This window comes from Gallinula chloropus (assembly GCF_964237585.1).
Source record: "Gallinula chloropus genome assembly, chromosome: 34".
In the NCBI taxonomy this organism is placed as follows: Eukaryota; Metazoa; Chordata; class Aves; order Gruiformes; family Rallidae; genus Gallinula; species Gallinula chloropus.
In genome coordinates this window covers 1,670,754-1,688,336 of record NC_140119.1, presented here as the reverse complement: position 1 = coordinate 1,688,336, position 17,583 = coordinate 1,670,754, and the positions used below count along the sequence as shown (strand labels likewise).

Genomic DNA, 17,583 nt, shown 5'->3' with positions numbered 1-17,583 from the left:
TAATTAATTAATTAGAAGGTTTCCAGGGAAGCTGGGGCTGCTGTAGGATTTAATTAAGTAATTATGGGGAGATTGGTGGCAGAATGCAATTAGGAATCTGTTAATTAAATAATTATCGGGGGTCTCCAGGCAGTCCATGTCATATGCATGGCAAAAGTAATTAAGAAATCCATCTATTAATTCATTAAAGGGGTTATCTGGGGGAGCCAGTTGCAGGCACATGCTGAAAGCAATTAAGAAATCTGTTAATTAATTGATTATAAGATGTCTCTGGGGGACCCCATGTCAGATGCAGGGGAAAAGTAATTAAGAAATCCGTTAATTAATTAATTATACGGGGTCTTTGGGGAGCCCATGGCAGACACATTGGAAAATAATTAATGAATAAGGTGATTAATTAATTACAGGAGATCTCTGGGGAGCCTGTGGCGCCCCTGGACCGAGGGCGTGTAGATTTGGTACCCACCATGGTTCCTGATACTGGCGACGCCCTCGAGCCCCTTCCCGGGTGCCTGGAGCACCCAGGGCATGGGGAGGCTGCTGGGGGAGAAGCCGGAGGCCTGGCAGAGGAGGCGCAGGGAACGTGACGCTGGTCGAGTCCGGAGGGGGTGCCTGACAAGACCCCCCGCCTGACCTGAGCTGCCGCCTGACGTGACTGGGCTCCTGGTGCTACCAGCTGCCTGAGCCCCTTCCCGAGCACCTGGCGCACCCATCCCATTTGGAAGCTGCTGAAGTCGAAGCCAGAGGCCTTGCAGAGGAGGCGCAGGGACCCCTCGGGTGTCCCCCCAACCATTTGCTGAGAACCTCAGCCCTGGGGGTGTAGCTCCAGGCCCTGAGATCCAGCCCAGCCTGGTTCTGATCACGGCCATGACTGTTCCTGCCCCAAATCCCCAACGACAGCCCCATCCCGTTACCGTCCAACCCAGATGTGACCCGTCCCTGCCAACCTCACCGTGTTCTGACCCAAACCCTGCTGAGCTCCCACCCTGGAGCCACCCAGACACTTCCCGGGACATGACACCTCCAGATTCAGAATTGTTCTTCCTGGGGAGTGATGACTTGGACATAGAAGGTGCTGGTTGGGGTGGGCAACTCACTGGTGTCCCTCCTCCTTCCCCAGGGCTGCAGGCGGCCGTGACGCTGCTGGAGTCCGGAGGGGCCTCCAGACACCCCGGGGGTCCCTGTGCCTCCTCTGCACGGGCTCTCGCTTTGACTTCAGCAGCTGCAGCATAGAGTGGGTGAGCCAGGAGCTCAGGAAGGGGCTCGAATACATGACAGGTATTAACCCCAGTGGTAGCAGCACAGCCTACGTGCTGTCGGTCAAGGGCCAGTTCAGTATCTCCAGGGACAACTCCCAGAGCAAAACTGCTCTTCCCGTGGCTTCTCTGGTCACTTTGGACCCAGATCTCATCAAGCTTTGGGTCTTCCAATCCATCATGACCCAAATCTGGTCTTTGTTTTGCTTCATTGTTCCTTCCTTTGGTTTATTTTGGCCCAATTCTGGGTTTCTTTTGGTTCCTTGTGTCAATTTTGACTGAAGTCTGCGGTTCCTTTGGTTCCTTGGGATAATATTGACCCAAATCTCATCAGGTTTTGCTTCTCCTGGCCAATTTTTACATAAATCTTGAAAAATTTGGGGTTTGGGACCAATTTGGATCCAAATCAGCTCTTCCTTTCCCTTTTTTGCCCAATTTTGACCCAAATCCACAGGTTGAGAGGAGGCGGCTGTGTCAATTGAGGGGGGATTTTGTCCCCCCTGTGTCACCATGGTGCTGCTGGTGGTTGGGGTGCTACTCACAGTGACGCGGGTCGTGACAAAAACACGGTGCATCCTGTTCCTTCTGAGTTGCTGAGCAAATTTGGGCTGGTTTTCTCAATTTTCTAGGATTTTGACCCAATTCTGGTCATTTTTTGACCCAAAATTGGAGAATTTTCCACATTACACCCATTTTTCAATCAAATATTTCAAATCTTCTCCCACGTTTGCCCCATTTTTCCCCAAATCTTCACATTCATTTACCATTCCTGTCATTATTTTCCCCAAAACCGGAGTTTTCCCACCAAAAATTAACATCTTTGACCCAAAATTAGTAGTCAAAACACCAAATATTTCAACTCTTCCCCCATTGACCATTTTTGTTCCAAATCTTGACATTCTTTACCATTTATGCCACATTTACCCAAAACTTTGGCGTAGAGAAAAACCTGGTGCTTCCTCTTTCTGCCAAGTTTCTCAGCAAATTTGAGCTGATTTTCTCAGTTTTTCAGGGTTTTAACAAAATTCTGGTGACTTTTTGACCCAAAATGTGAGAATTTTCCACTTTATACCTGGTTTTCAGCCAAATAGTTCAACTCTTTTCCCACTTTTGCCTCATTTTGCTCCAAATCTTCACATTCTTTTATCATTTCCGTCTTTTTTTGCCCCTCAAATTTACATTTCCCACCAAAAATCACCATTTTTGACTCAAAATTGGGGAATTTCCATCTTCATACCCATTTTTAACTCAAATATTTAAAGTCTTTCTCCACTTAAACCCTTTATGTCCAAAGCTTCACATTCTTTTACCATTTATGCCACATATACTCCCCCAAATTAGGGATTTGTGTGCCTAAAATAGTCACTTTTTGCACCCAAATTGTCCATTTTCACCTTTTTTCCCCAACACATAGGCATTTTACATCCTAAAATTACCATTTTTGACCCCAAAGTGGGGAATTTTCTAATTTAAACCCATTTTTACCCAAACATTTCAACTGTTTTCCCACTTTTGCTCCTTTCCCCCAAATCTTCATATTCTTTTACCAATTATATATTTTTTCCTCCAAATATAGCCTTTAATTACCATAAATCAACATTTTCACTCCAAAGTAAGCATTTTTTAACTCTTTTTGGCCAATTCCCCCAACATTTGAGCAACACTTGACCATTTCAGAGCATTTCCCCCCCATTTCTCCCAATTTCTATCATACACTCAAAAAAATCCTGGAAATGTTTTTTTTTAAATTGAATTTTTTTAGAAATTGTAGATTTCAGAGATTTTTTGAAAATTCTGGAAATGTTTTGAATGTTTTGCATTTTTTTCCCCAAAATGTGACTTTTTAACCCCAAAAAATTTGGGAGGGGAAGCGCTGGGTGTGAATCACAGAGGTTATACTGGTTATATTGATTTGTGGGGCAAAGGAGCCGTCGTCACCGTCTCCTCCGGTAAGTCCTCATCACCATCATCTCCCCAGGACCAATTTTGACATTTTTTTCCCCAAAATTTCACCATGCCAGGGCGGGGGCAGATGGGGGAGGTGACGAGGGTCGACCCCCCATCCCCAAAATTCCACCCTCGAGGCCATGGTTGGGTCAAAATGTGGGGGTTTTGGGGGGAGGAGGGAAATTCCATTTTGAGGTGAGAAATTTGATTTTTGGAGAGAATTTGGGGAATGTTGGTGAATTTTGGGGGGTTTTAGTTAGGGCGGGTTTAGAGTGTCACCCAGTCCAACTTGCCCAACCCTTGACTGCTTTTGCCACAAACCCCAACTTATCACCGCAAACTTGGACCCCTGGAGCCACGGCAAAGGCTCGGCCCAGACTTGCTCCCCAAAAGGACGAGGACACGGACATGGAGGGTGATGATGGTGGGAGCGGGCGACTCACTGGTGTCCTTCCTACTTCCCCAGGGCTGCGGGCGGCCGTGACGCTGGTGGAGTCCGGAGGGGCCTCCAGACACCCGGCGGGTCCCTGCGCCTCCTCTGCAAGGCCTCTGGCTTTGACTTCAGCAGCACCTTCATGGGATGGGTGCGCCAGGAGCCCGGGAAGGGGCTCGAGTTCATCGCAAGTGTTGACATCTTTGGTATCAGAACAGCCTATGGGTCGTCAGTCCAGGGGCGCTTCACCATCTCCAGGGACAACTCCCAGAGCACGGTGATGCTGCAGATGAACAGCCTCAGGGAGGGTGACACAGCCACCTACTACTGCGCCAAATCTACTGCTCGTAGTGCTGCTAAATATGCTGAAGGTGGCCCCGAGCCTGTCACTGTGTTCCCTGGATATCAATATTTGCTCCAAATTTGATTTTTTTGACCCAACATTATTATTTTTGCCCTACACATTGACCACTTTGGTTCAAACCCTGCCTGTGGTGCCTACCAACCCCTTGAGGCCTTTGCCCAACCCTTGCCCATTGGCCTCCAGCTTTCCCCAGCCCCATTCAGATGTGATCGTTCCACCCAATGCACAACTGGTCACCCCAACTCTCAACTGGTCACCCCAACCCTCGGCCCTTGGGCACTGTCACAGCCAGTTGATGAGAGCTGAGACTGAGGAGAAAGGGGAGAGGGAGGGAGAAGTTCGAGGCCGAGGGGTCAGGCAAATGGGTCAGGGGACTCAGGCCACAAGGTCACGGGGTTGACCAAGAACAGTCGTTATTTGGGCGAAAACCACTCAAAGGTGGGTCAGAAAAGGCTGATAAAGGGCCAGAATTGTTCCCAGGGAAGTGGAGACACAGTGATGGGGTTGGGCCCACCAGGATTAGAAGCTGCAGCAGTATCAACGCGCTTCACACAGTAATAGGTGGCTGTGTCACCGTCCCTGAGGTTGCTCATCTGCAGCGTCACCGTGCTCTGGGAGTTTGTGGCAGACACATGGAAAAAGTAATTAAGAAATACATTAATTAATTTATTATAGGGTGTCTCCCTCCACTTAATCAATTAATTAATTTCCCCGGTGGCAAAATGTTCAAATTGATTAATTACACATGTGTGTGTCTTCAGGGAATCCATTGGGCTAATTAATTAATTAATTAATTAACAAAACTGAGAGTTCCCCCAGGGTAACGACGGGGTGGTGAGGATGTGGCAATGGAGATGATGGTGATGATGATGATGGTGGGAGCGGGCGACTCACTGGTGTCCTTCCTACTTCCCCAGGGCTGCGGGCGGCCGTGACGCTGGTGGAGTCCGGAGGGGCCTCCAGACACCCGGGAGGTCCCTGCGCCTCCTCTGCAAGGGCTCTGGCTTCACCTTCAGCAGCTACGACATGGGCTGGATGCGCCAAGTGCCCGGCAAGGGGCTCGAGTACATCGCAAGTATTAACTACGATGGTAGTTACACCGGCTACGCATCCTCGGTCAAGGGCCAGTTCAGCATCTCCAGGGACAACTCCCAGAGCACGGTGACGCTGCAGATGAACAGCCTCAGGGACGGTGACACGGCCACCTACTACTGTGCCAAAGAAGCTGGTGCTGGTATTTTTGATAGTGCTGGTACTGGTGGGGGTGGTTATTACGCTGGTGGACCCAACCCCATCAAAGTGCCAGCACCTCCCTGGAGAATAGTTTTGGACCTTTATCAGCACTTTCTGACCCAACTTTGAGTATTGTCAGTTCAAATCTTGACCACTTTGTTTCAACCCCATCCTGTGGTTCCCACCAACCCCTTGAGCCCTTTGCCCAACCCTTGTCCATTGGCCTCCAGCTTTCCCCAGCCCCATTCAGACGTGTCCGTTCCACCCAACCCTCACCTGGTCACCCCAGTTCTCAACTGGTCACTCCAGCCCTCGGCCCTTCAGGCACTGTCACAGCCAGATGCCGAGTGCTGAGACTGAGGACAAACAGGTGACATTGGGCCAGGGAGTGAGAAGATCGAGGCCGAGGGGTGGGGCAGTGGGTTCAGGGGACTCAGGCCACACGGTCAAGGGGTTGACCAAGAAGAGTCACAATTCTGGCTGAACCCACCCCAGGCCAGGGCAAACCCGGTCACGGTCGGGCCCAAAGAAGGTTCTGGGTCTGGAGACCCCAGAGTTTCTGGGACAAAGAGTCTGGGGCCGAACCAAACCAAGCTGAGGTCTCCAAGGGTCCAGGTTGGACCAGAGAGGGACAGTGATGGGGTCGGAAATGTCCTCTGGGGGGGTGGGGACACCAGGATATAAGCACGGCTGACCTCAAGCTCTGACCCATTCCCCAACCCTTGACCCTCAGGACCCAAATCCTGACTCTTTCCCCAAAAACACCCCCGCTGTTGCCCAACTTCACCCTGCTTTCTGAGAACCTCAGCCCTGGGTGTAGAGCTCTGGGCCTCAGGACCCAGCCCAGCCTGGTCCTGCTCATGGCCATGACCGTTCCTGCCCCAAAACCTCAGTGGTGGTGACACCACCCTGTCCCACCCAGCTGTGTCCCATCCTTACCAAACTCACCCAGTTGTGACCTGAACCCCACTGAACTCCCACCCTGGAGCCACCCCAACCCTTGCCAGGCCCTGACCCAGCCAGACCCAGAATAGTTCCCACCAAAGGATGAGAAGGGGACTGATAGAGCAGCTTGGATGGGCATTTGGCCTCCAGCAAGGGCCAAACCTCCCCACACCCCAAAACATGACCAGTGGAGCCACAGCAAAGGCTCGGCCCAGACTTGCTCCCCTTGAAGGACGAGGACATGAATGAGGAGGGAGCTGGTGAGACCGGGCCACTCACTGGTGTCCTTCCTCCTTCCACAGGGCTGAGGGTGCCTGAGACACTGGTGGAGTCCGGAGGGGCCTCCAGACATCCCCCAGTCCCCACCTCCCTGGAGAACAATTTCAAGTTCAAACATCAACTTTTTTGATCCACTGAGACACTCGCTGCCACCATCACTCTCCTCATCTGCGTCATCCTGCCTTGCAGGGAGCCAGTCTGGGCTGAGACATTGAGGGTGCTCCAAGGGTCATGGTGACCAGTTTGGATTTGGGGTGATCGGTTGAGGGTTAGGGTGAAGAGTTGGAGGGAAACTGTCAAAGCTGGAGGCCATAGGCCAAGGGTTGGGCAAAGGGTTCCAGGAGTTGGAGGGCACCACAGGCAGGGGTTGAAACAAAGTGATCAACATTTCAGGTAGAAAATACTCAAAGATGGGTCAGGAAAGGCTGATAATGGGTCAAGATTGATCTCAAGGGAGGTGGGGACACTGTGATGGGGCTGGAGCCACCAGGAAAACCAACACCAGCACCAGTAGGAGCTTTGGTGCAGTAGTAGGTGGCCGTGTCACCGTCCCTGAGGCTGTTCATCTGCAGCGTCACCGTGCTCTGGGAGTCGTCCCTGGAGATGCTGAACCGGCCCTGGACTGACGGCGCGTAGCTGGTGTAACCACCACCACTGTTAATCTGCGCAATGTACTCGAACCCCTTCCCAGGTGCCTGACGCACCCAAACAATGAAGGTGCTGCTAAGGGTGAAGCCAGAGCCCTTGCAGAGGAGGCGCAGGAGCCCCCCAGGTGTCTGGAGGACCCTCCGGACTCCACCAGCGTCACGGCCGCCCGCAGCCCTGGGGAAGGAGGAAGGACACCAGTGAGTCGCCTGCTCCCACCATCATCATCATCATCATCATCATCATCATCATCATCATCATCATCATCATCATCATCATCATCATCATCAATCTCCATCGCCACGTCCTCACCACCCCCTCGTTACCTGGGAGGGCGACAAGGAAGAGAAGGATGGCGGAGTCCCAGCGGGTGCCCGTGGTGATGGGTGGTGTGTTTGGGGAGAGGGCTGATGGCACGATGTAGGGGTCAGGGGGTTCTTATAAGGCAGAGAGGTGGGGTGGTGATTTACAAAATGAGGCTAGGTGGATGTGGAGGGAGGTTGGGGCTCATTACCTCGCCTTAGTAATCGCCTCACATTGTGTCATGGGGAGGGGCAGGGACTGGGGGATGGGGTTCCAGTCAGTTCCTCCCAACTTCTTGTCCTTCTTAGCTGGAGGGGGGGAATTCTGCACCCCCTTCCCCTGCGGCACCGTGGGGTCCCACCCACGGCAGACAGACCTCCACCAACTTCTGCAGCCTGAGTCCTCTCTGTCAGGGAGTCATCTCCTCACCACGGGCCTCAGCGCGGCTCCTTCCATGGGGTGCTGACCTTGGGGCCCAGACTGCTCCAGCCTGGTCCCCCCCAGAGTCACAAGTCCCCAGCAAACCTGCTGCGGGCTGGGTCGGTCTCTGCACAGGCTGTAGATGGTCTCTGCTCCCTGTCCTTATCCATGGGCTGTGAGGGGACATCCGCTGCACCATGGGCTTCTCCACGGGCTCTAGGGGAATCTCTCTCTCTGGTAACCTGTAGAGCCCCATTTTTCCCCACCATCCTCCTTCTTCCCTGGCCTTGGTGTCCATATGGCTCCTCACACCTCCTCACCCCCTTCTCTGGGGCACAAAGCTGCTGCTTGGATGTTGTTCCCCCCTAAATGTGGTTCCCAGAGGTGCTGTGACCATCGCTGATGGGCTCGGCCTTGGTCAGCAGCGACTCCGGCCTTCAAGTGGCCGATGTTGCTCTGTGGGGCTGCAGAGAGCTTCTGGCTGCTCCCTGCAGCAGCCCTTTGCTGCAGCCCCTGTTCTCTCCCAGCACCCAGCGACCCAGAACTGGGACAGCGCTGGAGGAGGCCGAGCTGGGGGCAGGATGGCAAAGGTAGGCAACGTGTCGCTCCAAGGGCAAAAGGTTGGGGTGACCAGTTGAGTGTTGGGGTGGAATGGTCATGGCTGGGTCCTTTGACCGTTCCCCTCATGGCTCGGCCGTGTTTGCCCCAAACCCCAACCCAAACCTTGACCCCTGGAGCCATGGCAAAGGCTCAGCCCAGACTTTCTCCCCTTGAAGGACGAGGACACGGACATGGAGGCGACTTCCTGCATCTCTCTCCTCAGCCAAGCTGGCTTCCTTCCTGGCCGACTCCTCTTCCCACAGCCTGGGACAGCCTGTTCTTGTGCCGCCAAGATTTCCTTCAAGGGGTTGGTTGGCCCCACAGTTGGGTTCTGAAGGAAACCGGGGGAGATTTTTGTTAGAAACACTCCAAGTTGACTTAAAAAAGATTGAGAATGGGCCAAACCGGTTCTCCAGGGAGGTGGGGATACAGGGATGGGGTCAAGACCACCACCAGCACCACCAGGAGCTCTGGCTCAGTAGTAGGTGGCCGTGTCACCATCCCTGAGGCTGTTCATCTGCAGCATCCCCGTGCTCTGGGAGTTGTCCTTGGAGATGGTGAACCGGCCCTTGACCGATGACCCGTAGTCGGTGCTGCTACCATCGTTGCTAATGTGTGTGACCCACTCCAGCCCTTACCGGGGGCCTGGTGAGCCCAGAATATGTGGGTGCTGCTGAAGTCAAAGCCAGAGGCCTTGTAGAGGAGGCGCAGGGACCCCCCGGGTGTCTTGGAGCCCCTCTGGACTCCACCACTGTCCCAGCTGGAAAAATTAGAGGATTTTGTAGGAATAGAAAGGAATTTGGGGGGAAATGAAGGAATTTGTGGAAAATATGAGGGAATTTTGGGGTAAATTAAGGAAATTTAAAACATAATTAAGGAATTTGTGGAATAATTATGAGAATTGTGGGAAAAATTAATAGAATTTGGGGGTAAATTAGGGGTGAGGCTGTTTGAGAGAATGGGGGCTGCAGAAAATGGCTGCTGTAAGAAGCAGCCAGAAACTCTCTGCAGACCCCAGAGAGTAAACATTGGCTGATTCAAGGCCAGAGCTGCTGCTGACCAAGGCCGAGCCAATTGGCGATGGTCACAGCGCCTCTGGGAATCACATACAGGAGAAAGAGAAACACAAGCAGCTGCATTTGCCACCAGAGAAGGGAGCAAAATCCTGACTAAAGTCTGCTGAGAAGGGAGGGGTGGGGGAAGGTGCTTTGAGATCTGGTCATGCTTCTGACCCGACTCTGGTGTCACTGTGTGTGTAGTGCAGTGTCACCAATCAGAGAGTTTTCTGTCCTTCACTCTGTGTTGAGTCTGTTTTGTTGTGTCATTGATCACAGGATGAGCTCTCCCTGTGTTTATCTTGACTCCTCAGCCTCTCTATATCTATTTTCTCCCCTGTCCAAAAAAGGGGAGTGATAGATCGACTTTGGTGGGTGTCTTACCTCCACCCAGGTCTAAACCACCACACATACTAATCTCACAGAACTGGGGCCTCATTGCTTCCTTGCACCCCCTCAGGATGCTGGGAGCTGTGGTACCCTTGTACCACACGCTGCATCACACACCCCATGTGACACTGGCCCAGGAAGAGCCCTGAGGCAGTGCAGGGGGCAGAATCCCACTTCTGTGGGGCTGGCTCTTCTGCTTGATAAAATACATCAAGGCTTTACTCAGCATCACATCCACCTGCACAGTGCCTCAGTTTACCTTAAATCACAGACTCCAATTTTCTGCTCTAACCCCTTCATGAGGAGAGATGCTTTCTCAGTAATGGGCCTCAGTGGGGCCAATTAACACTCTACAGCAGTTCAGCTTTTTCTTTTGACCTTAACTCTTGGAGAGGCTGCTTCAATCTCCTCACAGGATCTGCAGGTCATGGAATCAGCACCAAATACACCATGGGGCTCATTAAAATTGAAAAAGCCCTAACAAGCTTTGTGTCTTTTCTTCAGAGTTTCAAGACTTGTACAGCTAATTGGAGAGGTTTCAGGACTCTATTTAAAGTGGAAGATTTCAATAAGCACTTAATTAATAAAATAAAAAAGTAGTTTTAATATTTTTCAGGCTTTTTAGTTTTGCAATTTATAGAAGTGACAGGAGCTTTCTCCAACTAAAATTGAACCAGAGGATCTCCTAAGGAGGTGTGGAAAGGTCATAACAGCTGTCTCCCTGAGTTCCCACACTGCCTAGACACCTTTACAACTCCCCAACTCCAAGGGATGTTTGGGAGTTGCACGCTTTTCCTCCATCAGGCTTCTGCTCTGAGTCTGCAGCTGAATGTTGCAGCCCCTTTGCTGCAATTCCCACCCCGTTTACCCTGAGGACTGGCTGGGAATAGAAACAGAATTCTTCCTCATTTTGAAAAAAGTTATAAAAGAAATAAAACACATTCCCCAACTAGGAGTAAAAAACTGTAAGGGGGTGGAGTAAATCCCAAAAGCAAAGGACAGGGCACATGGCCAGAGAGTCTGCTTAGAAGGGGCCCTGAGACACAGTCCATTTCCTCAGGGCAGGTGGAAATACCCAAAAGGCAAGTTTCAGTGCACAGTGTGACAGTGTCCTGACACCCCAAGGACTCAGGAGGATGTGTATTTCCCCTCCTACTTTTAATACATATCCCCAGAGTTCCTAACTTAGTCTGAGTTGAGAGGCAAGAATAAACTGATGATAGTGGCTGCACACTAACAAGCTTCCAGGGGAAAGGCACTGAGTGTGGAGGGCCATGGCAGGAATGAAGATTCCTGGAGGTTTAGTAGAAGCTGCTAAGGGCTGTGGGTGATGAAACTCCTTCAGGACATTGACACGTGCTTCCCTGAATGCTGATTAGAGCAGGAAATCAGAGGGAGCAATTTCAGGACGACAAAGTGAGAAGATACAGACGTCCAGTGTCATGGAGCCACTTGGATGTGTCCTGGCACACCACAGGGCCCAGTGGTAGTCTAATGCCCACTGAAATGGGGAGGCTTTTGGTCATCACTTCTCCCCCTCCTCTTTTCCTTTAAAGAGCAGGCAGCTGCCTGGATCTCAGCTCTCAGCTGGGGTAAAACCACGACCCTCAGGTCTTTCCTTGGCAAGGGAATGGCCCTAACGATGCCTCTGTCATTCCGTGTGCTAACAGTGTCCATATTTCAAACTGATAAAGGTCCAGCAGTAACTCCCAAACAAGAGGATTGAGAGCAGAAATATGTTCCTGTCCTGAAACCATCCCAGGTAGCCCAGTAGCATCCCCAGTAACCTTGGGACTCATGTCTGCCCCTACCAAGGGATCGTTCCTAACAGTGCCTGACATCATCACCTGGGAAGGAATAACCACTGGAATCAGTACAGGCTGGGGGATGACCTGTTGGAGAGGAGCTCTGCAGAGAAGGGAAGGACCTGGGGGTCCTGGTGGGTGACAGGTTGGCCATGAGCCAGCAGTGTGTCTTGGGGGCTGAGAGAGCCAATGGGATCCTGCGGGGCATCAAGAGAAGCGTGGCCAGCAGGTCAAAGGAGGTGATCCTCCCCCTCTATTCTGCCCTGGTCAGGCCCCACCTGGAGTATTGTGTCCAGTTCTAGGCTCCCCAGGACAAAAAAGCCAGGGATCTCCTGGAGAGAGTCCAGAGAAGGGCTAAAAGATGATTAAGGGGCTGGAGCATCTGCCCTATGAGGAAAGGCTGAGTGAGCTGGGACTATTCAGCCTTGAGAAAAGAAGGTTAAGAGGGGATCCTATTAATGTTTATAAGTATCTGAAGTGTTGGAGAAAGGGTGAAATGGCCAGCCTCTTATCAATGGTCTGTGGGGACAGGACAAGGGGCAATGGCTGCAAGTTGGAGCACAGGAAGATCCGCACCAACATGTGGAAAGTCTTTTTCCCAGTGAGGGTGACAGAGCCCTGGGACAGGCTGCCCAGGGGGGCTGTGAAGTGTCCCTCTCTGGAGATATTCAAGACCCTCTGGACGCTGACCTGTGCGACCTGGTAAAGAGATTGACTGACATATAGATAGTGAGGTAAGCCGATAGACAGATAAACACATCGTGAGGTAAGAACATGGACAAATAGATGTGTAAGTAATGAGATTGACTGATAGATTATGAGGTAAGGGGATTGTGAGGTATGATGACTGTGAGGTAAGGGGATTGACTGATACAGATTGTGTGGTAAGGAGAGTAACCAATTGTGAGGTAAGGGGATTGTGAGATAAGGAGATTGTGAGGTAAGGAGATTGATTCATAGATAGACTGTCAGGTAAAGAGATTAACTGAGAAATAGATTGTGAGGTCAGGAGATTGACTGAGAGATAGTTTGTGAGGTAAGGAATTTGACAGACTGTGAGTTAAGTGGACTGTGAGGTAAGGATTTTGTGACTGTCGCAGTTTGGTGTAGCTGGGTGCTGGGAGAGAACTGGGGCTGCAGAAAATGTCTCATGTAAGGAACAGCTAGAGCTCTCTGCAGGTCCTGAAGAGTAAACATCAGCCAGTTCAAGGCCATAGGTGCTGCTGACCAGGGCCGAGCGAATCTGCGATGGTCACAGAGCCTCTGGGAATCACACAGAGGAGAAAAAAACCACAAGCAGCTGCAACGCCCATCCTGAAGAGAGGCCAGAGGGAGGTCCCCGGGAACTGCAGGCCTGTCAGCCAAGAAGGCCAACAGCATCCTGGCCTGGATCAGGAATAGTGTGACCAGCAGGAGTAGGAAGTGATTGTTCCATTATCCTCAGCTCTGGTGAGGCTGCACCTCGAGTGCTGAGTCCGGTTTTGGGCCCCTCACTACAAGAAGGACACTGAGATGCTGGAGCGTGTCCAGAGAAGGGGCAACGAAGCTGATGGAGGATTTGAAGCACAAGTCCTCTGAGGAGCAGCTGAGGCAACTGGGGTGTTTTAGCCTTGAGAAAAGGAGGCTGAGGGGGAGACCTTGCCGCTCTCTACAACTACCTGCAAGGAGGAATGTAGAGAGGCGAGAGCCGGTGTCTTCTCTCAGGTAACATGTGATAAGATGAGAGGGAATGGTTTCAAATTGCACCAGGGGAGATTTAGGTTGGATATCAGGAAGAATTTCATTACTGAAACATTAGTCAAGTATTGGAACAGGCTGCCCAGGGAAGTGGTGGAGTCATCATCCCTGGAGGGATTTAAAAGGTTCCTATAGATGTTGTGCTTGAGGACATGGCCTAGAGGTGGACTAGGCAGGGGTAGGCTTTGGTTGGACTCAATGATCATAAGGGTCTCTTCCAACCTAAGTGATTCTATGATTCTCTGGTACACTTCCAGGAAATTCCTGTTCTGTCATGGTGGGAAAGCACTGTCATTCAGAAACATAGTTGAGTGGTTCTGCTGTTGGAAATGTGCTTGTAAAACTTTTATAAATGTCAGGGGGAAAAAACGGAAGAAAAAGTTGTGCCCCTTTCCAGGCAGAGATGATGGAAAGAGAGCCCAGCTCATCATTACGCAGTGTCTGGGTCACACAAGACCAGGAGATACTGCATTAGCAATGGGATGAAGCTGGTCCATGTTATTAAAGCTGAGACAAACTAGGAGGGGAAAAAAAACCCAACCCAACAGCTAAAAACCCTACTAAATACAGACTGGTCCTAACATGAGTTACATGGCCAGTGATACGCAGAGTGAGCAGTTTGTTGCTGGTTTGAGACATCCAGTCATCACTTTCCAAACAGCATCATTGAGCTCCTGGTTCCTCATGCTGTAGGTGGGAAATTTTAATTCTGGAGGAACCACTGACTAAAAATTGTCACTACCAGGTGCAAATGATGGAGGTGAGCTTCAGGTAGGTGAACACAGCAGTGATGAGGAACAGGGAGACCACGGCCAGGTGAGGGAGGCAGGTGGAAAAGGCTTTGTGCCGTCCCTGCTGCGAGGGGATCCTCAGCACAGCCCTGAAGATCTGCACATAGGACACCACGATGAACACAAAACAGCCAAAAGCTAGACATGCTCTGATTACAATTTCACTGAGGTAGGATCATGAGTGAGAGAGCTGGAGGATCTGGGAGATTTCTCAGAAGAACTGGTCACAGGCATTGACCTCACTGAGGGGCAGTGACAATGTATTGGCCGTGGGAAGCAGAGCACTGTGAATCACAACGCTGTGACATTGTTTTTAAGAAGGGAAATAAAACCAGCATCTGCATTTTGCCACCAGAGGAAGGAGTGAGAAAATGTGAGGGACTTTGCAGACAACAAGGTCAATGAAGCAGGGGGAGAAGGTCCTCCAAGCCTCATTGCAGAGATTCCCCTGCAGCCTGTGGAGAAGCCCATGGTGAATGAGGCTGTACCCCCCAGCCCATGTTGGATGATGTGGAACAGTGATTCTACATGCAGCCGATAGAGGTCCCCAAGGTTGAGCATGTGAGGACACTGAAGGAGGCTGTGACCTCATAGGAAGCCTGTGCTGGAGCAGGTTTGCTGGTAGGGCTGTGGAGGACCGACGCTGGAGCAGCCTGTAATTATCTGAAGTTATGTGGGAAAGACTCACTTTCATGCAGGACTGTCTCCTGTGGGTGGGACCCAATGCTGGAGCAAGGGGAGACAGTGAGGAGTCCTCCCCATGACCAGGAAGGAGCAGCTGAGACGATGTGCGATGAACAGACCCCAACCCTCATTCCCTGTTCCCCAGTGCCACTCAGCTGGAGACAGTAGAGAGTTAAAGAGTGAAGTGGACCCTGGGATATGAAGGGAGAGTCATCGGTGGGTGTTTAAAAATTTCATTTCTCTAGGTTCTTTTCTCATTCCTCTGCTCTCTTTGGATTGAGTGATGCAATAGATTGATTTTATTGTTGGTGTCAAGTCTGTATTGCCAATGAGAGCAACAGCTGCATGACCTCCCCCTGTGCTTTCTCCCTGCATGATTTCACCCTGTCCTGATCATTCTGCTCCCAGGCAGAATAATCTCAGAGATGAGGTCATAGAATGATCCCCATGAGGACTGAGACACCAGGAGGGAGCCTACAAGAACTCGGATGGAAAGAGCTCATGGCAACCCGGCAGCGCTGCAGAGAGTCAGCTCTGCCCAGGAGCAGCTCCTCTGCCAAGCACACAGGGCTGGGGACACTGCCTGGAGGCACCGAGGGGAGACCTGTGAGGCTGAGAGTGCTGATGGATGCTGAGAGCTCACTGGAGGAGACAGGTAAAGAGACTTTGCTCTGAATTTTCTTGTCTTGGTGACTGGGTGGGAAGAGGGAGCTGAGCTTTTCTCGATAACTTTGCAGCAGGCAGTGCAAACTCATTGGTCATTAGGACTTGTCAGAGGATCTCCTGAGCCCTGGACACACAGAGGTTCCCCAGGGCAGTGCCCTGATGCCAGGAGGGGTCTGCAAAGTGGATCTGAGCACAGCACAGGTGGGATCAGGTCTGTGAGCACAAAGCAGGAGGTGACATGGGCAAAGAGAAGCAGCTGCAGGGACAGCTCCAGGCAGCAGAGACATTGTCAGGTACGGAGAAGGAGCTGCTCTCAGCATATCCTTGACAGTGGGGATTTGGTACCTCCCTGACATCCCCCACAGTGCTGACCCTTTCCCTCACTGAATCCCTGGTTTCTGCTGCCCAGCACAGTCTCTGCACCAGGAGTTCCAGTGTTTCAGGCTGACTCTTCTCCTTGGCAACCCAACCCACAAAGAGGAGAACCCCCTGAGTGCCTGTCTGTCTGTCCCTGTACTTCCAGCCCTGGCTGGAGCATTTATCCCTGTTTTCCCTCCTGTCCTTGCTGACTTTGTCCACTGGTTACCTGGGGCTCTGGGCACGTCCATTGGTGGGGCTGACCTTGAGATGACCCTCATTTCAGGTCTTGCCATCAATGGTAGACAAGTCAGCACAAAGCAGACCTCCCAAAAGGGACCTGCCAAAAATCTTCTTGAATACAGAGACTCAAAATAAGGGCATTAGATAAGTCGTAGAAGGGATTTTCCTCAAAGAAAGATTCCCTAATTTCTCTCTGCCTTTTCCTCCTTGGACAGGTCTCCACAATTGACAGCAGCAGATGTCCAACAGCAGCTCCATCAGCCAGTTCCTCCTCCTGCCCTTTGCAGACACACGGGAGCTGCAGCTCCTGCACTTCTGTCTCTTCCTGGGCATCTACCTGGCTGCTCTCCTGGGCAATGGCCTCATCATCATCACCACAGCCTGTGACCACCACCTCCACACCCCCATGTACTTCTTCCTCCTCAACCTCTCTGTACTTGACTTTAGCTGCATCTCCACCACTGTTCCCAAATCCATGACCAATTCCTTGTGGGACACCAGGGCCATTTCCTACACAGGATGTGTGGCTCAAATCTTTTTCTTTGTATTTTTGATCGTCACAGAGGCCTGTCTTCTCACTGTCATGGCCTATGACCGCTACGTTGCCATCTGCTACCCCCTGCACTATGGGACCCTCCTGGGCAGCAGAGCTTGTGTCCACATGGCAGCAGCTGCCTGGGCCAGTGGGTTTCTCTATTCCATTTTGCACACAGCCAGTATATTTTCACTGCCCCTGTGCAAGGGCAATGCTGTTGACCAGTTCTTCTGTGAAATCCCCCAGATCCTCAAGCTCTGCTGCTCAGATGCCTTCCTCAGGGAAACTGCAGTCCTTGTGTTCAGTTCCTGTTTAGGTTTTGGGTGTTTTGTGTTCATTGTGGTGTCCTATGTGCAGATCTTCAGGGCTGTGCTGAGGATCCCCTCAGAGCAGGGACGGCACAAAGCCTTTTCCACCTGCCTCCCTCACCTGGTGGTGGTCTCCCTGTTTATTATCACTGGTGTGTTTGCCCACCTGAAGCCCCCCTCCATCTCCTCCCTATCTTTGGACCTTGTATTGGCATTTCTTTACACAGTGGTTCCACCAGCAGTGAACCCCCTCATCTACAGCATGAGGAACCAGGAGCTCAAGGATGCCATGTGGAAAGTGATGACTGGATGTTTCTAAGCAGCAATAAACTGCTTGTCTTCTGCATACCACTGAAAATGTAACTCCTGTTATGATCAGTTCATTTTTAATAGGGGTTTTAGTTGTTCTTTTTTGGTTTCACTCTAGTTTTGTTAAGCTATAAAAACATGGTCAACGTTCGTCTCATTCTTAATGCAGTATCTTCTGCTCTTCCATGTAATGATGAGCTGTGCTTTCTTTGCATCATGTCTGCTTCCACAGAGCCATTTTTTTCCTCTTTTTTTACCCTTTTATTAATAAAAAAATT

General features: G+C 51.2%; 1 protein-coding gene across 1 annotated transcript; it reads left to right on the top strand.

Annotated features, from left to right (window-relative positions):
• Positions 1-16,391: 16,391 nt before the first annotated feature.
• Positions 16,392-17,315, top strand: LOC311203009 (olfactory receptor 14C36-like; the record flags this gene model as incomplete). The annotated part of the gene is made up of 1 exon (XM_084277647.1): positions 16,392-17,315. One exon carries the CDS (start codon positions 16,392-16,394, stop codon positions 17,313-17,315), a length of 924 nt encoding a protein of 307 aa, XP_084133773.1.
• Positions 17,316-17,583: the final 268 nt, after the last annotated feature.